The sequence below is a fragment of the Coregonus lavaretus genome, assembly GCF_964263955.1.
Source record: "Coregonus lavaretus genome assembly, chromosome: 28".
Classification (NCBI taxonomy): Eukaryota; Metazoa; Chordata; class Actinopteri; order Salmoniformes; family Salmonidae; genus Coregonus; species Coregonus lavaretus.
In genome coordinates, this window is record NC_140015.1 from 13,271,885 (window position 1) to 13,293,541 (window position 21,657).

Genomic DNA, 21,657 nt, shown 5'->3' on the forward strand with positions numbered 1-21,657 from the left:
TGATGTGCTTCCTATCTTTTATTGTCACACTTTCCACAAGGCTGCTGTTCCACTACAACACATACTCTTTCACAAAATAAAATGTGTCATCTGGTGGACATAAGTAACCATAAAAAGCCATTGGCCTTAGAGGCAATTATATATTTTTTGTACAGTAATGGTTCACTGAGAAAAATAAAAAAATACTTCCAAATTCATAGCGGTTACAATACATGCACATTAAACTTACATCTGTCAAATGTTTACCAACCATACTTGGTGCAAAAAGATTCCTTTATTATTAAGACACTTACTTTATTCACAGTAGTCTTAATTCACAGGGTTATTATTTTCTAAACCGTACATATGTCCAAAATAACTAGTAGGACTTAGAGGTTTTCCGATCTGAAATCAGAGAGTTATTTCACAAGAGCCGTAATGTACAGAGTTTAGTGGTTCAAGCGCTATACAACATTTTCTGCAATGTTTGAAAGACATTTCACAAACATGGGTGTCTGAATTTCTGCACATCTGCTTGTTTGTGTTTCGATATGTATTCACAGTTCTGACCAAACCTATTCCTTTACTATGAGTTTGGCTGAACACAGTGCCTCCCCCTGGTCGTTGGTGGCCCTACAGGTGTAAATATCAGAGTCCTCTGGTCCAACTTGGTCCAGGACCAGTGTGCAGAACCCATCCTCTTCATACTCTATCTGCACCCGGGATGACTCCTCCAGAGGCTCCTCACCCCTCAACCACACCACCTCTGGGTCAGGGTACCCTGAAAGGAGAGGTCAGAGGGGTGAGAGAAGGGATCAGAGGGGAGAGAGAGAGAGGAAACATCCAATGACAAGAGCTCAGGAAATGGAATGTAACAGTTACACACTAACTACTTAAAGTGTTTTACACAGCACGATGCAGCTGTGCGTCCTTGAGAAAGGGAGTTAGTTAGGCATGATTGCTCTTAATCAATGTCCAACTTTAAAACAAAGCATTTAAAATCTTTACAAGCACCAGCTGAAACTTAGTGAAAATGTGTAATTCGGTCAACCAAAAATGTGGAAGCCGTTTGTAGTGTAAATCAGTGCACAGGTAGGTACCTGTGAGGTGACAGGAGAGGCGGGCGGTGGAGCCCTGGGAGGCTGTCTGGTCCGTTAGGGTCAGGGAGAACTGGGGCACCCCCTGGAGTTTGACCTCTAGAGACCGCAGGGCCTGCTCTGCCTCGGGACTCAGGGGACTGTCTGTCAGGGGTCAGACACAGGGTCAAGGCTCACAGCAGAGTCATAGACTGGTCAGCCAGACTGAGCACAAGTGAACCAATGGTATGCGTAGCTCCCATCTGGTTGACCGGGCTAACAGGGTCATATATCACGAGGAATGGTAGGGTTACGAGCCTAAAATAAGAGGAGAAAAACTGACATGGTTTGGATTGAGTATGGCAGGCTTTGGAAGTATGGCGGGAGGTCTCACCTTCTGTAGGGGGGGTGGGAGAGCCAGGCCCATCGGCTTTAGACAACAGAGCCATCCTCTTCAGCGCCAGCAGGGCCTTCCCTGTTTTCTACAGGAGATACACAGAGAGGCTTCAGTCAATGGGTTTCACACACCTACTGGGGTATGATTAAATAATGAAAGAACTGAAATGTACTAAAATACAAAGTATAATCTTGGTGGGGAACCCACTACCTACCTTCCACTTCTGCTTGGCGAGGTACCTCTTCATCTTCTCCTTGGAGAGACACTTGGTGGTCCTGGGGTCTGCTGAGATGGGCTCAGCTATCCAGGAGTGGACCAGAGCCTCCTCACAGGATATCCTGCGCCTGGGTGGGGACAGACAGAGAGGGTTAGAGGACAGACCGGGAGGGTTAGAGGGGAGACAGGGAGGGTTAGAGGGGAGACAGGGAGGTTGAGAGGCAAAACAGGGAGGGTTAGAGGGGAGACAGGGAGGTTGAGAGGCAAAACAGGGAGGGTTAGAGGGGAGACAGGGAGGTTGAGAGGCAAAACAGGGAGGGTTAGAGGGGAGACAGGGAGGTTGAGAGGCAAAACAGGGAGGGTTAGAGGGGAGACATCGAGGACAGGTCCTTGAGGGATAGGCTCATCCATAGTCACTCAGAGACTATATATTGGTACAGGTATATGGTGTTGTCCCAGACCTTGGTTCCTTGTTGAGCAGGGAGCTGATGAAGTCTTTGGCCTGGTCAGTGATCTCTTCGAAACTCTCTTCGTCAAACTCCCACTGAGCACCAGTTACCAAGGCCAGGGTCTCTGCCTCACTGTTACCCTGGAAGGGAGACTCGCCACTCAGTCTGAACACACACACGTACACGTACACACACGTACACACACGCGCGTTTGAACTTGATATATGAGCAATAGCAATATATGGCCACTAGGTGGCAGAAAAGCTCCAGTTTGTCAAGCCCTGTTATAGGCAGAGAAGAAGAAGGTCTAATTGAGAATGAATGAAACAGAATAGTGCCTTAGTACTCACAATATGTAGCAGATGACTCCAATGCTCCACATGTCTGTAGCTAAGCTAACAGTCTCATAGCCGATCACCTCTGGAGCCACAAACTCTGGTGTCCCGTGCATCACCTTCAGGGGAGTGGAGGGGTCTGGAGGACAGACAACACCTCGGGATAATGAGGTTGCATCCCAAATGGCACCCTATTCCCTACATAGTGCACAAATTTTGAACAGGCCCTTTCTAACAGAGCCCTATGAGCCATTATCAAAAGTTATTCACTATATAGGTAATAGGGTACCATTTGAGACACAGCCCATACATACAGGGGTATGAAAAAGTATTTGCCCCCTTTCTAATTTTCTCTACTTTTGCATATTTGTGATACTGAATGTTATCAGATCTTCAACCAAAACCTAATATTAGATAAAGGGAACATAAGTGAACAAATAACACAACAATTACATATTTATTTCATAAACAAAGTTATGCAACACCCAATTCCCCTGTGTGAAAAAGTAATTGCCCCCTTACACTCAATAACTGGTTGTGCCACCTTTAGCTGCAATGACTCCAACCAAATGCTTCCTGTAGTTGTTGATCAGTCTCTCACGTCGCTGTGGAGGAATTTGGCCCACTCTTCCATGCAGAACTGCTTTAACTCAGTGACGTGTGGGTTTTCAAGCATGAACTGCTCGTTTCAAGTCCTGTCACAACATCTCAATTGGGATTAGGTCTGGACTTTGACTAGGCCATTCCAAAACTTCCAATTTGTTACTTTTTAGCAATTTTCATGTAGACTTGATTGTGTGTTTTGGATCATTGTCTTGCTGCATGACCCAGCTGTGCTTCAGCTTCAGCTCACAGACGGATGGTCTGACATTCTCCTGTAGAATTCTCTGATACAGAGCAGAATTCATGGTTCCTTCTATTAAGGCAAGTCGTCCAGGTCCTGAGGCAGCAAAGCATCCCCAAACCATCACACCACCACCACCATGCTTGACCTTTGGTATGATGTTCTTACTGTGGAATGCAGTGTTTGGTTTTCGCCAGGCATTACTGGAACCATGTCGTACAAAAAGTTATACTTTTGAATCATCTGTCCATAGAACGTTCTTCCAAGAGTCTTGATGATCATCCAGGTGCTTTTTGGCAAACTTGAGTCAACTTTTTGGACGAGATGGGTCCCATTATGCCTGGCGAAAACCAAACACTGCATTCCACAGTAAGAACATCATACCAAAGGTCAAACATGGTGGTGGTGGTGTGATGGTTTGGGGATGCTTTGCTGCCTCAGGACCTGGACGACTTGCCTTAATAGAAGGAACCATGAATTCTGCTCTATATCAGAGAATTCTACAGGAGAATGTCAGACCATCCGTCTGTGAGCTGAAGCTGAAGCGCAGCTGGGTCATGCAGCAAGACAATGATCCAAAACACACAATCAAGTCTACATGAAAATTGCTAAAAAGCAACAAATTGGAAGTTTTGGAATGGCCTAGTCAAAGTCCAGACCTAATCCCAATTGAGATGTTGTGGCAGGACTTGAAACGAGCAGTTCATGCTTGAAAACCCACACGTCACTGAGTTAAAGCAGTTCTGCATGGAAGAGTGGGCCAAAATTCCTCCACAGCGACGTGAGAGACTGATCAACAACTACAGGAAGCATTTGGTTGGAGTCATTGCAGCTAAAGGTGGCACAACCAGTTATTGAGTGTAAGGGGGCAATTACTTTTTCACACAGGGGAATTGGGTGTTGCATAACTTTGTTTATGAAATAAATATGTAATTGTTGTGTTATTTGTTCACTTATGTTCCCTTTATCTAATATTAGGTTTTGGTTGAAGATCTGATAACATTCAGTATCACAAATATGCAAAAGTTGAGAAAATTAGAAAGGGGGAAAATACTTTTTCATAGCACTGTATATCAGTGAACAGAGAGGCAGAAATTTGAGCTCAAAATCTTTTCAGGGACATCATTCATTTTCCAGGTGTTGCAATGCAAACCAACAATGCTTCCAAAACATGCAGCACCATTCAACACCCTTGGCTCTGTCCCTCAGCCAGCCCCACACTCACCCAGCTTGCTGGCCAGGCCAAAGTCAATGATCTTGATGCGCGTGCCAGTGTGGTCAACACACACTATGTTTTCAGGCTTCAGGTCCAGGTGGACTATGTGCTGCTGGTGCATGTAGCCAATCCCCTCTACGATCTGTTGCATGTAGCGTACACTGGCCGGCTCTGTGTGCACAAAGCTGTCGTCCACTATACGCTCAAACAGCTCACCTCCAGCAATGCTGCACACATACACAAACAATCACAGGATCAATAAGGTTGTAATTTAAATTTGATTCAATTCAATTCAAATTAACTCAATTCACATTAGTGACACCGGACCTCATGCATTTACTTCTACAGGGCTCTATGGCTTCCACTGCCATGTATTGTGGTCAATGTTTGTTGTCTAGATACTGTACTTACAACTCCATGACCATGACCATCTCTGGCTTGAGATCATAGGCCCCCAGACACTGGACCAGTTTGGGGTGGTGCAGGTAGTTCATCAGCTTTATCTCTTTACGGGCCGCCTCCCTCTCCTTGGCACGCCGGCCCTTATAGAACTTCCCGGCACACACACGGCCCGTCTCCTTGTGGGTCAGTTTGAACACCTGGCCAAACTTCCCCCTGTGGAGTGTCACAGCAGATACACGTCGTTAACTAGAAAATTACATTTCCTGAATAAAATGTGGTTTGCTTGCTCCTCTTTAGGTGTTTTTCATGGTAATGAAAGCAGTTGTAGTGAAGGCTGTAGTAATAATGGTAGAAATAGGGTTTTCATAGGCTACGGGTAGTGATAGTGACCTATTTTGGAATGGTTGTAGGTGTGGAGTTATTATAATGGGTTATAGTAGGTTGGTATATTAGGCTAGAGTGAGTACTATATCATCATAAGCCATATAATGTGTTTTTAAGCTCTCAAAATGTTTTGTCTGAAAGTTGCGGCAGTGATTTCAGTTTTGAATGTTGAAGCCTGCATTCCAGCATTGAAATGAATGGGGATACAACCAGCTTTATAGTTTATGAAGTAGGAATGATAGCAAAAAGCTGTGTTGAAGGCATCTAAATTGAGTCAGTCTGCACATGTCAACGTTGGGGTGGTGTTTCTAGCTGTGGTCAGTAGTTGGGTGGTTGTGGTCAATAGCTGTGGTCAGTAGTTGTATGGTTCAGTAGTTGCGGTCAGTATACAAGCAACCTATTCCAGACCGGTCTGCACGTTTGAAAGTTTGAATGACGTTTCTAGCTGAAAACGGTGGAGGACTAGTAGTCATTTTTCCCATTCAAATCTATTGCCCCTGAAAAGCATTGGGATTTATGCAATAGTGGTAGTGTGCAAAGTATAAGTAGTATATATATATATATATATATATACATTTTTTATTCTCAAGCAACAGTACCAGTGCCAGTCTGCACATTTTAAAGTTATTTTGGTATTGGTAGCGTTAACGGTTCAAGAGCAGTGGCGTAGCCAAATACTTCCCATTCAAGCCTATGGCGCTGAAAAGTGGTATAAAAAAGGTTTTCCAAGCACACCGCGGAGGGTCAGCCTACACGTTTTAAAGTTGTTTATCTAGTTTTAGATGTTCAAGAGTAGCCTGGAGTGTTTTTTTTAACCCATAATAATCCTTTCCCCAAAACATTTATAAATACTCAAACCTCCCGCGGGCCGGATTGAATGGGCTCGTAGGCCGGATCTGTATTTTGCCCACACCTGCTATAGACATACAGTACCAGTAGAAAGTTTGGACACACCTACTCACTCCAGGGTTTTTCTTTATTTTTACTATTTTCTACATTGTAGAATAATAGTGAAGACATCAAAACTATGATATAATATATCAAGTAGTAACCAAAAACAAATCAAAATATATTTTATATTTGAGATTCTTCAAAGTAGCCACCCTTTGCCTTGATGACAGCTTTGCACACTCTTGGCATTCTATCAACCAGCTTCATGAGGTAGTCACCTGGAATGCATTTCAATTAACAGGTGCGCCTTATTAAAAGTTAATTTGTGGAATTTCTTTCCTTCTTAATGCGTTTGAGCCAATCAGTTGTGTTGTGACAAGGTAGGGGTGGTATACAGAAGATAGCCCTATTTGGTAAAAGACCAAGTCCATATTATGGCAAGAACAGCTCAAATAAGCAAAGAGAAATGACAGTCCATCATTACTTTAAGACATGAAGGTCAGTCAATATGGAAAATGTGAAGAACTTTGAAGGTTTCTTCAAGTGCAGTCGCAAAAACCATCAAGCGCTATGATGAAACTGGCTCTCATGAGGATCGCCATAAGAAAGGAAGACCCAGAGTTATCTCTGCTGCAGAGGATAAGTTCATTAGAGTTAACTGCACCTCAGATTGCAGCCCAAATAAATGCTTCACAGAGTTCAAGTAACAGACACATCTCAACATCAACTGTTCAGAGGTGACTGCGTGAATCAGGCCTTCATGGTCGAATTGCTGCAAAGAAACCACTACCAAAGGACACCAATAAGAAGAAGAGACTTGCTTGGGCCAAGAAACACAAGCAATGGACATTAGACCAGTGGAAATCTGTCCTTTGGTCTGATGAGTCCAAATTTGAGATTTCTGGTTCCAACCGCGTAGGTGAACGGATGATCTCTGCATGTGTGGGTCCCACCGTGAAGCATGGAGGAGGAGGTATGATGGTGTGGGTTGCTTTGCTGGTGACACTGTCAGCGATTTATTTAGAATTCAAGGCACACTTAACCAGCATGGCTACCACAGCATTCTGCAGCGATACGCCATCACATCTGGTTTGCGCTTAGTGGGACTATCATTAGTTTTTCAACAGGGCAATGACCCAAAACAAACCTCCAGGCTGTGCAAGGGCTATTTGACCAAGGAGAGTGATGGAGTGCTGCATCAGATGACCTGGCCTCCACAATCACCCGACCTCAACCCAATTTTTTATTTTATTTTTTTTATTTCACCTTTATTTAACCAGGTAAACCAGTTGAGAACAGGTTCTCATTTACAACTGTGACCTGGCCAAGACAAAGCAAAGTAGTGCAACAAAAAAAACAACACAGAGTTACATATGGGGTAAAAAAAAACATAAAGTCAGAGATACAACAGAAAATATATATACAGTGTGTGCAAATGTAGCAAGTTATGGAGGTAAGGCAATAAATAGGCTATAGTGCAGAATAATTACAATAGTATTAACACTGGAATGCTAGATGTGCAAGAGATTATGTGCAAATAGAGATAATGGGGTGCAAAAGAGCAAATTAAATAACAATATAGGGATGAGGTAGTTGGGTGGGCTAATTTCAGATGGGCTGTGTACAGGTGCAGTGATCGGTAAGGTGCTCTGACAACTGATGCTTAAAGTTGTTGAGGGAGATAAGAGTCTCCAGCTTCAGAGATTTTTGCAATTCGTTCCAGTCATTGGCAGCAGAGAACTGGAAGGAATGGCGGCCAAAGGAGGTGTTGGCTTTGGGAATGACCAGTGAGATATACCTGCTGGAGCGCAGACTACGGGTGGGTGCTGCTATGGTGACCAATGAGCTAAGATAAGGCGGGGATTTGCCTAGCAGTGATTTATAGATGGCCTGGAGCCAGTGGGTTTGACGACGAACATGTAGTGAGGACCAGCCAACAAGAGCGTACAGGTCACAGTGGTGGGTAGTGTATGGGGCTTTGGAGACAAAACGGATGGCACTGTGATAGACTACATCCAATTTGCTGAGTAGAGTGTTGGAGGCTATTTTATAAATGACATCGCCGAAGTCAAGGATCGGTAGGATAGTCAGTTTTACGAGGGCATGTTTGGCAGCATGAGTGAAGGAGGCTTTGTTGCGAAATAGGAAGCCGATCCTAGATTTAACTTTGGATTGGAGATTCTTTATGTGAGTCTGGAAGTTGAGTTTACAGTCTAACCAGACACCTAGGTATTTGTAGTTGTCCACATACTCTAGGTCAGACCCGTCGAGAGTGGTGATTCTAGTCGGGTGGGCGGGTGCTAGCAGCGTTCGATTGAAAAGCATGCATTTAGTTTTACTAGTGTTTAAGAGCAGTTGAAGGCTACTGAAGGATTGTTGTATGGCATTGAAGCTCGTTTGGAGGTTTGTTAACACAGTGTCCAATGAAGGGCCAGATGTATACAAAATGGTATCGTCTGCGTAGAGGTGGATCTGAGAGTCACCAGCAGCAAGAGCGACATCATTGATATACACGGAGAAAAGTGTCGGCCCAAGAATTGAACCCTGTGGCACCCCCATAGAGACTGCCATAGGTCCAGACAACAGGCCCTCCGATTTGACACACTGAACTCTATCTGAGAAGTAGTTGGTGAACCAGGCGAGGCAGTCATTTGAGAAACCAAGGCTATTTAGTCTGCCAATAAGAATGCGGTGGTTGACAGAGTCGAAAGCCTTGGCCAGGTCGATGAAGACGGCTGCACAGTACTGTCTATTATCAATCGCGGTTATAATATCGTTTAGGACCTTGAGCGTGGCTGAAGTGCACCCGTGACCAGCTCGGAAACCAGATTGCATAGCGGAGAAGGTACGGTGGTATTCGAAATGGTCGATGATCTGTTTATTAACTTGGCTTTCGAATACTTTCGAAAGGCAGGGCAGGATGGATATAGGTCTGTAGCAGTTTGGATCTAGAGTGTCACCCCCTTTGAAGAGGGGGATGACCGCGGCAGCTTTCCAATCTCTGGGGATCTCAGACGTTATGAAAGAGAGGTTGAACAGACTAGTAATAGCGGTTGCGACAATTTCGGCGGCTAGTTTTAGGAAGAAAGGGTCCAGATTGTCTAGCCCAGCTGATTTGTAGGGGTCCAGATTTTGCAGCGCTTTCAAAACATCAGCTGTCTGAATTTGTGTGAAGGAGAAGCGGGGGGGGCATGGGCAAGTTGCAGCAGAGGGTGCAGAGTTGGTGGCCGGGTTAGTGGTAGCCAGATGGAAAGCATGGCCAGCTGTAGCAAAATGCTTGTTGAAATTCTCGATTATTGTAGATTTATCGGTGGTGATAGTGTTTCCTAGCCTCAGTGCAGTGGGCAGCTGGGAGGAAGTGCTCTTATTCTCCATGGACTTTACAGTGTCCCAAAACTTTTTGGAGTTAGTGCTACAGGATGCAAATTTCTGTTTGAAAAAGTTAGCCTTTGCTTTCCTGACTGCTTGTGTATATTGGTTCCTAACTTCCCTGAAAAGTTGCATATCGCGGGGGCTATTTGATGCTAATGCTGTACGCCACAGGATGTTTTTGTGCTGGTCAAGGGCAGTCAAGTCTGAGGAGAACCAGGGGCTATATCGGTTCTTAGTTCTGTATTTTTTGAAAGGGGCATGTTTATTTAAGATTGAGAGGAAATTACTTTTAAGGAACAACCAGGCATCCTCTACTGACGGAATGAGATCTATATCCATCCAGGATACCTGGGCCAGGTCAATTAGGAAGGCCTCCTCGCTAAAGTGTTTTAGGGAGCGTTTGACAGTGATGAGGGGTGGTTGTTTGACCGCGGACCCGTTACGGACGCAGGCAATAAGGCAGTGATCGCTGAGATCCTGGTTGAAGACAGCTGAGGTGTATTTAGAGGGTATGTTAGTCAGGATGATATCTATGAGGGTACCTATGTTTAAGGATTTAGGGTTGTACCTGGTAGGTTCGTTGATAATTTGCGTGAGGTTGAGGGCATCTAGCTTGGATTGTAGATGGTTTGGGATGAGTTGGACCACAGAGTGAAGGAAAAGCAGGCAACAAGTGCTCCGCATATGTGGGAACTCCTCCAAGACTGTTGGAAAAGCATTCCTCATGAAGCTGGTTGAGAGAATGCCAAGAGTGTGCAAAGCTGTCATCAAGGCAAAGGGTGGCTACTTTGAAGAATCTCAAATATATTTTGATTTGTTTAACACTTTTTTGGTTACTACATGATTTCATATGTGTTAATTCATAGTTTTGATGTCTTCACTATTATTCTACAATGTAGAAAATAGTACAAATAAAGAAAAACCCTTGAATGAGTAGGTGTGTCCAAACCTTTGACTGGTACTGTACATGTGAACCCCATGGACCATAATGCAATTGTAATCGGTGCCAAACTGTCTGTAAAGCCCATGTATAATCATGGCTCCAGACCAACTTCCTCCATCTGGAGATCTGAGCTAACTGGAGATCTGACCTAGATCTGCCCAGGAATGTAGAGGAAGGGTGGCTTTCTCTGAGTTTTCCCTGACCATGTGACCTGACCAGGAAAAACTCAGGGGTTTTCCTGGTCAGGTCATTGTCAGGAAAAACTCAGGGTCTCAACTACAGAACTAGAATGAAGAGATTCTATTTCTATGGTCCTAACCACTAAATTACTTAGACAACTCTCTGCCTTTGTACTGTATGAGTTCAGAGGACGGAGAGCTAGAGTTGGGTGTTAGTGGAGATACATACACATGTAAAGAAATGGTAGAGTGAGTGGGTCAGAAAATTAAACCACATCCCTCATTCTGACTAAACGGAGCTGATCAGTGTTGCTACATGGTCTGTCTGTTTGAACACTTCTCTGGCAGGCCCAGCGATATTCTCCCCTCCTCTCTCTGTTGACTGAACACTGAATCAACAAGTGTTTTTGTCAAGGCCTGATCAGCCATGCCTTTGACATTTCAGAGAGGAGGGAACTTTTTTTTTCGCTTGAAAAACCTTGTGAACAAGAGCTGGCATTGAACAAGATAGTGAGTGTTCCTTACATGTAGATGAACATACATTTTTGTTCATGTCAATGAACCTTCATGAGGATAAGAGAGATTATCGCTAACCTGCCGATCTGGGGGCAGTGAGTTTAACTCATTTTGTTAGCTACACTGCATCACACACAGGCATGTGTGTGTGTTGTTGTGAACATTAAAGTATTCAATGTGTGTTTTGTGTAATGTTTCATGGGAGATACTCACACTCCCAGTTTCTCCAGTACATTGTAGTGATCAGTGACCTTGTGGGTGGAGTCGATGGTGACGTCCTCATATGTCCGAGGAGACTCCTCCTCTTGTGGCTCAGCTACAGATCACACACAGGGACAGACATACAGTATGAGCTGTCAGTCATCAGATAGGCAGCATCAAACAATGCACCTATTGATACAAATATATAGGAAACAGACTGAAAAATCCTGTCAATGTGTTCCTGTCTGCAGCTGAAGGCATGAAGTCCATGTGATAAACAAGCTAGATTAACATTTTAGTCATTTAGCAGACACTCTTATCCAGAGCGACTTACAGTACTGGTCCCCCGTGGGAATCAAACCCACAACCCTGGCATTGCAAGCGCCATGCTCTACCAACTGAGCCACACAGTATACAGCCACACATGATGAAGTTCACAGTATACTACTGCTGCTGGAACCAATCAACTAGATACTGACATGGCTCACCTTTCTGCTCCATCTTGATAAGCTGAGACTCCTCACTGGGCTCGCTCACCCCCACCACGTTGTAGGCCCTCACCCGGAAGCAGTACTCTGCCTGGGGCTCAAGCACGGAGCGCACCTTGTAAGAGGTGCTCTTGCAATGGGCTGTGAGCTCACTCCAGTCCCCAGACTCAGCGGGGCCTTTTCTCTTCACCTCAACCACATAGCCCAGGACAGCACTGCCTCCGTCGTAGCAGGGCCCAGACCAGGACAGGACCAAACAGAGAGGAGAGACAGAGAGGAGAGACACCACAGGGCTGGAGGCTGGGGACTGGGGCCGCTCTGGGACCAGGAAGACACGGTACAGGTTACAAACAGGTTTGGCAGAAAAACACACAAAGCACAGAAATGTTTTGGGTGTGTTATTTACCTATGACAGAAAGAACGACGGTATGCTGCGCCGAGCTCTTGCGGTCTCGTACTACAATGGTGTAGCGTCCTGCGTGCTCAGGTCCTGGCTCTGCTATCACCAACGTACTGCTCTGATCACTGCTCTCTACCCACAACTCAGACCCATCTACAACCTACAGAGAGAGTGAGTTAGACAAAGAAAGACACAAACTGTACACTCACACGCTGAGAAGGATGTGAAAAGAAGGCTAGTGATATTTGTTCATTCATTCGAAAATGATATTATAATAAAATAATATTGGTACCGGTTCTTTATTTCGTATCCAGCAGGACACCACAGGGGGACTGCCACTGAACACACACGTCAGATGGGCTGTCTCTCCTAGCCGTGCCTCAATGAGGGACGGGGGATCTTTAAACTGCAACGAGGCTGTGAAAGACAGGGTAAAACCAACTTCAGAGTTTTGACTAGAGTCCACTAGAGGCCTCAAGGGGCCACAAGAATGATTTGGGTACAAAACATTATTAACTGTGTGTGAGAATAACTATGTTTGTTTTTGTACATGTAAGTGTTATTGTATGTGTGTGAGTGGTTCTGTTTGTTAGTACGACTGTTGTGTATGTGTGCGTGCGTGGTTACGTCTGTCTGTAGGTCTGTCTGTAGGTCTGTCTGTCTGTGTGTGAGCACGCGCGCAAGTTCCTCTCATCACTAGCAACCCTTACTACCACGATTCATGGTGGGCCTGATGTATCAACCGAAAACAAAGGCAGGATTTCATGACCAAACACAGATGACATACCACACAAGTAGAAGCAGTCCTTATGAGACCATGAGTATCCAACAAGTTCAACTACAAACGCCTACACACACACATTAGTACATAACATGGTCAAGCATATAGACCAAACACTCATTTTCAATGCAAATGAATTGCCAATACTGTTATCAAGTATGCTGAAGATAGAAATGTTAGATATAATTCATAACCACGTACAGATAACCACGTACAGATAACTTCATTATAACCCTGACATTACATTACAGAAGATAATTCCTTTTAAGAGCAAAGCCCCGAAGGGCTTTGTGGATACAGCCTCTTTCTGGTCAGTAGTCAAATCAGTATGGCAGTATGGTAGATTTGACTAGAACCACTGGGATAAAGCTGCACTTGTGTTTTAATTGGTGTGAGTGTATAAAGCACTTTCTCTTTGAGACAAGTAGGACTGACGTAGGACTGTAGAACTGACGTCACAAAACCTCCCATGGAATGCATTCAACTGATGCCCATCTAGCCTAACAAATAGCTCTATATTAATCACTCCATTTCAAATTTAATAACATTATTCAGTTACCCGTCTACTTTAAACAACTTTCCTCTTTCTTCCACACAGATTAGAGGCAACTGATAAGAGTGGACAGCCAGCATACATTAAGTTATGACAAATCAGCTTCTGGGCAATCCACTGAACGATGTAAACCTACACCATCTAATGACAAAGTTACAAGTTATCTACACAAACGTATGCAATTAAGTCAGGGATGGGCAACTGGTGGCCCGCGTGAACTATACATGCTTTTATGGGTCTACCTGGTAACACCCTTACCCAGTTCATACACAATAACACTCTAGCCTTACCCAGATCAGAGCAAAGTCCCTCACTACAGCAGCACAATACACCCTGACAATACAGAAGAGTACAAAGGGTGAAACTAAATATGTTCTAGTATCTGAGGCTGGACGACAATATGATTTAAAAGCTGTGGGTTGATATAAACACAATAGATGAAAGCAAGGACAACAACAGGAAATGTCATACAGAATAAATGCATTGAACGAGAGACAGAGACAGGTGCAGCTCTTGGCTTGCTCACAGAGGAAGGGAGAGAGAAAGGCTAGTGTGTATCTTACCTGTCCCTGAGCTGGCTCTCTTCTTTGGCGTGACTTCTGTGGAGACTGGTGGAACGGTGAGGCGAGATGAGATCACAGGTGCAGGTAGTTAGTGATAGGGGTGTGTGTGGGTGTGGGAGGGCGTGGCTAAGCTCTCTCTGTACCATTACCAAAGATTGTCTATTATATTGACAAGATATTCGAGTGAACGCTCTAACAATGGAAATACATGTCCTTAAATATGGAAGGCAGACGGGAGGAGGCGAGATCAGGTGGGACCATTCTAGCCAATGAGAAGGCAGATATGCGTGTGAACACCAGGCCATAAGAGATAGAGGGCTCATCTTTTTATCTGTGCCATTATAGTGTCTGTGACAGCATGGGCATCTCCATTTTAAAGTAGTCAATTTCCTTCATCAAAGGCTGATTGCGCCCAACGCATAGGAATCCCCACCCAGTTGACTAGTTTAAAATGGTGGAAGCCCTCAATGGCAACGTCCATGCTAAAACGGGTTATATAAATGATAATAATAATAATAATAATATGCCATTTAGCAGACGCTTTTATCCAAAGCGACTTACAGTCACGTGTGCATACAGTTTTAGGTATGGGCGGTCCCGGGGATCGAACCCACTACCCTGGCATTACAAGCGCCATGCTCTACCAATTGAGCTACAAAGGACCACGAGTCCTTTATCTCTATGACAACAGGAACAACTGGTCATTTTTGGGTAAGTTGCCGAAAATGCCACGTGTGTCCACTTATCAGTGCATTCGTAACAACCTAACCATAGCAAAACTTCTATTAGATCAAATAAGCCTCACATAGCAAATTAGCAATTACAGTTTTTGTTGACCAAATCTTCTGAGTACCCATACCAGCGTACTAAATAGTTTCAGAAAAACAGTATGTTTTATAGTATGTGACATTTCGTCATCTAATGTGCGATTGCATTGACTCTCGTCATTCGTTCATTTTGGTACAGCGAGGTCAATTTATCTGATTATCAGCTGTTGTCAAACACATGAGTCGGAAAAGATGAGTGAATTCTACTAGTTGAAATGCGAAATGAGTATGCAGTTTTAGTTTGAAGTACGCTAGTATGGGTATTCGGACACACCCACTGTCTCTAGGTTTAACTAAACTACAGTGGACTGTCTCTTCCCCTACATGGTGCTGTACAGAGAGCGGTGAGAGAGCAGATCAAAGCAGCATTGTAATACAGAACAAGGGAAACGGTGCAAAGGCAGTCAGCTGGATGGGACTTCCATACAGACACTCCGTTGTTGAACTAAGCATTGATTGGTTGAAGTGATTAATGCCAAATATGACTGATGTGGTTCATCTGAACCATAACCAGGTATCCGTAATAACCCATAGTGTGTTGGACAGAAAGCATATTCATGTCTTTGAAAATGAGCCAAAAGTAAATGTAGCATTTTTGCTAAAATAACCTTGCCTGCTTTAAAGAGATGTATACAATATGAAAGAGATTACACTGAGGGTACAAAACATTATGAACACCTGCGCTTTTCATGACAGACTGACCAGGAGAATCCAGATGACAGCTATGATCCCTTATTGATATCACTTGTTAAATCCACTTCAATCAGTGTAGATGAAGGGGAGGAGGCAGGTTAAAGAAGGATTTTTAAGCCTTGAGACAATTGAGACATGGATTGTGTATGTGCCATTCAGAGGGTGAATTGGCAAGACAAAATATTTTAGTGCCTTTGAACGGGGTATGGTAGGTGCCAGGTTCACCAGTTTGAATGTGTCAAGAACTGCAACACTGCTGGGTTTTTCACGCTCAACAGTTTCCCGTGTATCAAGAATGGTCCACCACCCGAAGGACATCCAGCCAACTTCACACAACTGTGGGAAGCATTGGAGTCAACATAGGCCAGCATCCCTGTGGAACGCTTTCGAAACCTTGTAGAGTCCATGCCCCAACTAATTGAGGCAGTTCTGAGGACAAAAGGGGGTCAACTCAATATTAGGAAGGTGTTCCTAATGTTTTGTACACTCAGTGTATAAGAGACAGTCTCTAATGAGTTCATGTTTTACCTTTTCGGGTTCCTCCTGGGCTCGGGGTGTTCGAGCTAGTTGGTCTGAAGACACTGTCATTGTTGGATGACAGAAGTAACTTTGAGCCTCTGTTTTCCATAATGCTGTTGTTGAGGGGAGGGGAAGTGTGTGAAGTTGAGTTTAGGACTCCGCAGATAGTCTCAAAGTCTGGATTGTTTCCATCAGGGGAAAATTTCAGTTTCGTATCCCGTTACAGAAGGGACAAAAGAAAAAAACACAACATCAGAATATAAAATCTTACTGCTGTGCTGTTAACCCTTTGTGTTATTGGTGTTCATGCAAAATAAAGCCACCGGCTGTACCATCTGAGCCAGTGGCATACTGCAGTTTCGCGGGGCTGCGTGTGGTACGCCAGTGATCTGAGCTCACTTCAGCATTGTGTGTGTGTGTTGTCTTACCTCTCACACACACAGCTGCGCTGCTGGAGGTCTTGCCCGCTCGGTTCTCTGCCACACAGGTGTAGGCGCCCGCGTCCTCAGGTAGGCACTCCCTCACCACCAGCCTAGTCTCACTGCCATCGAAGAGGGGCTTCCCAAAAAACACCGCCTCACCTACCCACAGGAACACCCAGATACAGCAACATGAAACACTCTCTCAGAGCTCAGGCCACTGACACTAGTCCTCAGCTTCAGTGTGTGTGTCTGTTCGTCTCAGAGAGTGTGAATGTGAAATCGAGAGACAGGCATAGACAGAGAAAAACAGAGTATGTGGGAGGGTGAACACCCACTGTCCTAAAATGAAAATGTAATTAAGGTGTTAACGGAGCGTGAGCGGTATCACTTGAAAGTAGTTTCTTATCCTTCTAATGTGGTGATATATAAAGAACTAAAAAACATCACAAGGTAGTACTAATTTGCAACATGGGCAGCAGAGTGACGCAAATGTGCTTTTTATTTACCTAAAATTAGCTAGTTGTTTGGGCGTTCAAGTCCATTTGGCAATGGATATAAAATGTCATAGTGGACATTGAATTTAATGACATTTTCTATTCAAACTCCAAGTCAAATTCATAAAGTTGAATTCTAATGGCATAGAGCCAAACTCTGTGCAGGACATGGAGTTTAAGGCCTGTCCTCAGCTCACCATTGTGCAGCCAGGACACACTGATCGGCTGACTTCCCGTGATAACCCCTCGGAGTGTGATGTCACTTCCTTCATCCACCGAGCAGTCCTCCAATGGCTCTGTGAACAGGGGTGGATCCAGACCTCTGAGGGGGGTTGGTGTGGGGCAGCTGTCCCCTGGATGAGATGGTGCAGGGCCCGGCGACAAGGGGGTGAGAAACAGGGTACCAGGGGGTGTGGGGGACGGGGGTCAGGGGACAGAGAGTATTATAAGCACATTTGAAATTCATACAGCAGGCCATCTGTTCTATGACAGCCTGATAAGCAGGCTCCTATAGCTGTGTTGCTCTGGCATGTGAAACAACCACATGTAACGTCTTTGTGCTCTGAAATGAATCAATCAACACTCAGCACTTAGTTTTTGGATACCGGTAGACCTACTAATTTGGGTGGAATTCGACCACTCTGTTTTCTCACCCAGGAGGAAAACAACTGCTAAAATACTTTTGGTCAGCCTGCCGGCACTAACAGCGGGGTGTTCAGCCATGCCTGTCATCTTGCATTACTGACAACGTTTCCTCATCACTGCTTTTGTACTTCTGTTCTTCCTCTGCTCTAATGTGCTTACCACATCTCTCATCTAGCAGTGTATTTATCAGCTCTCCCTGTTACAGGAAAGACTCCAGCATGCCTTCACACCTACTACATTGTCTACAACACAGACACAAATAGCCCAAACCCGCACATGTACAGTATATTGGGAAAAGCCTGAACAAAAACAACTGCAACCGAAACACTGAAACACTTCCTCTGTGTTTCTCCACCAGACCACCAAATTAGTATAAAGACAGCAGTAGCACACAGCCAACATCTCGGCACTAAAACATCTCACAGTATCTGAACTGTAAATCCGTTTTGTGCATTGCCATGTGTTATGCAACAATACATATTGATTGACAACTACCTAACTTTCATCTTGATTTCCATCTTAACATTGATCCCTGGCATTAATCTTCAGCCAGATCCAACGGGATGTCACTTCTGCCTGCTTACTGACGTCAGCCACTAGCTTCTTCCTTGCCACTCCTTCCATGCTGAGCAGCCCCAGGGCTCTCCAGAGTGATTGGCCTGCGAAGCCCCTGCAGCCGACCTCAACTGGTAGATTCCAGACTCTCCATCCATTCTGCTGACTCAATGATGAGGGACTGGTATTTCTCAAGGTTCTGCTCATGTGCCTCCTCTATCCTCTACTCCCAGGGCACTGTGAGCTCGATGAGGACCACATGATTGGTGCCTCTAGACCAGAGAACGATATCTGGTCTGAGGCTTGTGCTGGCTATCTTCTCTGGGAATTGGAGCTGCTTCTTGAAGTTGGCCCACATCTCCCAGTCACCTGCTGTGGCAAGGATCCCTTTGGTCCTTGTTCCCTTTGCTGCGCTCTCTCCTGAAACAGGAAGTGGATGAAACAGGGGCCCTGAGTGAGTTGTTTCGGCTTTCTCCTTGCTTGCTACAGTCCCGTGGCCAGTCCCGAGTAAGTATTTGGTCGCCACCTGAAATGTTCATCGGTCAGACCTGCTTGTCAAGAGGACACGTGCTCCAGGTTGGCTGGTCATCCACATAGTGCGCAGGTGGGGCTCTCTGCCAACCCCCATGTGTGGAGGTTTGTTGGTGTGGGCAACACATCATACACAGAGAAAAGCAGAAACTGAATCCGCTGCCCTTCCATATTCCAGATGTCTTGCCAGGTGAGTGCCTCTCTCGCACGCATGTCCAGCTGTCCTGTTTCTTTCCTGGCTACAGCTCTGACATACCCGCTTTCTTCCTTAGCCTTTCGGACCTCCCTCTGCACCATGCCACAAAGCTCCTCTGGATCTGCTTTCTTCCTTAGCCTTTCGGACCTCCCCCTGCACCATGCCACGAAGCTCCTCTGGATCTGCTTTCTTCCTTAGCCTTTCGGACCGCCCTCTGCACCATGCCACGAAGCTCCTCTGGACCTGCTTTCTTCCTTAGCCTTTCGGACCTCCCTCTGCACCATGCCACAAAGCTCCTCTGGACCTGCTTTCTTCCTTAGCCTTTCGGACCTCCCTCTGCACCATGCCACAAAGCTCCTCTGGATCTGCTTTCTTCCAGCTTGGCCTGGTTGTGCATCCCAGACCCAGCCTGCCTTGGTTTACCGACCCAACAATGTCAGCGTGTTGCTGCCTCCGTGAGCGCTCTGCTGGCTGACCACTTGCGACCTGTTTTGACCTCGATCTCTGCCTGGCGAACCCTCTCATCCTTGCTGTCCCTCAGCATCATAGCCTGACGTGCTTTTGTTGCCTTGTACTCCTCTACCAAAAATGGCAGCTGTAGCTTGCTGTCTGTGCTGTACAGGCAGATGGAGTAGAAGCTTCTTGGGACCGCCAGCCATCTCCTGAGGAAGTTGTTAATTTTGCTATCTAGTGCCTCCACTGTTAAAATAGGTACCTCATAGACAAGCAGTGGCCAGAGGAGTCTGGGAAGTACCCTGTGTTGGTAGCCACATGCCTTAAACTTGCCTGGTAGGCCGCTCTTCTTCAGAGATGTCATCCACGTGTCGGCTTGCAAGAGCATCTCCTTCACACTCTCTTTGTCATTGAGCTCAGCCCTGTACCACTTCCGCAGGCTCTTCACACTTCCCCAGGCTCTTCACACTTCCCCAGGCTCGAGGTGGACCACCTTGGTGCCTCTAGACCAGAGAACTTGACCACTTCCCCAGGACCATACTCATCCTGACGGTGGGGATGGTTTCCTCTCCAATCTTGAATTGGTACCGTTCCTGGACACTTCCCTTTTTCAGGCTTGAACTCCATTCTGGCCCATTTGGTGAGCTCTTCCAGATCCTCCAAAATCCATCTGCCTTCTAGAACTGACTTAGCTGTGATTGTCACATCATCAATGAATGTAAAAAATAATTGAGCCCCCCGATAATTCGCACTCTGCTTACACGCCTCTTTTACTTTTAAGTGTGGATGGAACTGTCACAGTAGTGTCATACACCATCACAGGTTTTTAGGATACTACACTCAGAGAAACACAATCACAAAACATGTATAAAGGAGGCTGAGGGTGGGGGGACTAATGTTTTTTCTCCAAACCCCTCCCTCAGGTTGTTCAAAACGAGAACCGTTAACAGCATGGCCTTTAAATGCACTCACAAACAACAACTGAGCATGTAGATTCCTGCACCCTTCACCTCTCAGGTAATGGGCATGAAGCCAATGCTAATTAGGGAAATCAGAAAATACATTAAATACTGTACATGCTATGCGCTTTGATGGTGCACATATAAGGAAGTATACACAATAAATCTCAATACATACATGTTCAAACATTTTGTTAGGTGGATAGCAGTGGAAGTTCTGCACTGTAACTATAAACAACGACAAAACAAAAGCCAGTACTCAAGAAGTACAGAGTCCAAACACAATACAAGATGTTAACATCTGCAATATCAAACTGGTAAGCAGAAACAAAACTAATAAATATCATTGTCATGTAAAACAAGCAAATATACTGTCTGAAAATGAAAGTGAATGCTTTGTCATGGTGTGTGGTTAGGGTTCATTCAGCTGTGCAATCTCTGGGATAAACGTCTGTTCTAACTAGTTTATTACAATGTTGACCTGAACAACTAGACAGTAATGCCAATAGTTACACTCCTGAACACACACTGAAAACAAACACACACACACACACACACACATACACTGAACATGCACACACACTATGGCTGTCTCTTACCTGTACCAGAGACTGTGTCTATCCCAGTCCTAGTGACAGTAGCAGAAGTGGTCCTGGCTGCCAAGACGTTTTTTCCCTGCCCAGGGGAAGTGTTGGTGGGTCCGATGTACATCCTGAGGGTTGATACATAACGCTTCTTGGAGCTGCTGTCACTGCTCATGTCCGGCACCACAATGTCTCTGCATACAACACACAAACTTCAACAGTCATTTCCCAAGCCGCTTATCAAGCTTCCTCTCCCTCTCTCTCTCACTGCTGCTCTCTCATACTCACAGCCAACTCATAGTTTAGTCATAGTTAGTCTCCTCCCTCAAGCCTCTCTCTCTCTCTCTCTATCTCTTCCTCCCTTTCACTTTGTCCCTATCAGTGTGTCTGTGTATCTCTGTCCCCTTCTCACACAGCCAATAGAAACACACACACATACAGAAAGAGAGAGATTATCCACACACATACACACACACAGCTAAAGGTCGCTTTTTCAAGTGTTTGATCTACTCACATTCACCTGTCTTACTGTTTGAGTGCTCACTTATCAGTGTAGTGACTGAACTTTGGATGTGTGTGACATCTCTGTTATGT

The 21,657-nt window shown here is 45.1% G+C and overlaps 1 protein-coding gene across 1 annotated transcript; it reads right to left on the reverse strand.

Moving 5' to 3' along the window:
* LOC311104509 (myosin light chain kinase, smooth muscle-like) lies at positions 1 to 21,341 on the reverse strand. The gene is made up of 17 exons (XM_084146368.1): positions 21,079 to 21,341; positions 17,338 to 17,493; positions 16,653 to 16,805; positions 16,234 to 16,401; positions 14,186 to 14,230; positions 12,581 to 12,705; positions 12,295 to 12,448; positions 11,889 to 12,206; positions 11,413 to 11,515; positions 4,924 to 5,127; positions 4,522 to 4,739; positions 2,468 to 2,591; positions 2,130 to 2,282; positions 1,667 to 1,796; positions 1,450 to 1,537; positions 1,080 to 1,220; positions 1 to 760 (listed from the first exon to the last, which is right to left on the reverse strand). Exons 1-17 carry the CDS (start codon positions 21,236 to 21,238, stop codon positions 555 to 557), a joined length of 2,646 nt encoding a protein of 881 aa, XP_084002494.1. The 5' UTR covers positions 21,239 to 21,341; the 3' UTR covers positions 1 to 554.
* Between the last annotated feature and the right edge of the window lie 316 nt (positions 21,342 to 21,657).

Coding starts and splice junctions, on each gene's coding strand:
- LOC311104509 (XM_084146368.1), bottom strand. CDS start 21,238: ATGAGCAGTGACAGCAGCTCCAAGAAGCGTTATGTATCAACCCTCAGG. Junction 12,207..12,294: donor CGTCGTTCTTTCTGTCATAG/GTAAATAACACA, acceptor TCCTGGTCCCAG/AGCGGCCCCAGTCCCCAGCC. Junction 2,592..4,521: donor TGGCCTGGCCAGCAAGCTGG/GTGAGTGTGGGG, acceptor TCTGTCCTCCAG/ACCCCTCCACTCCCCTGAAG.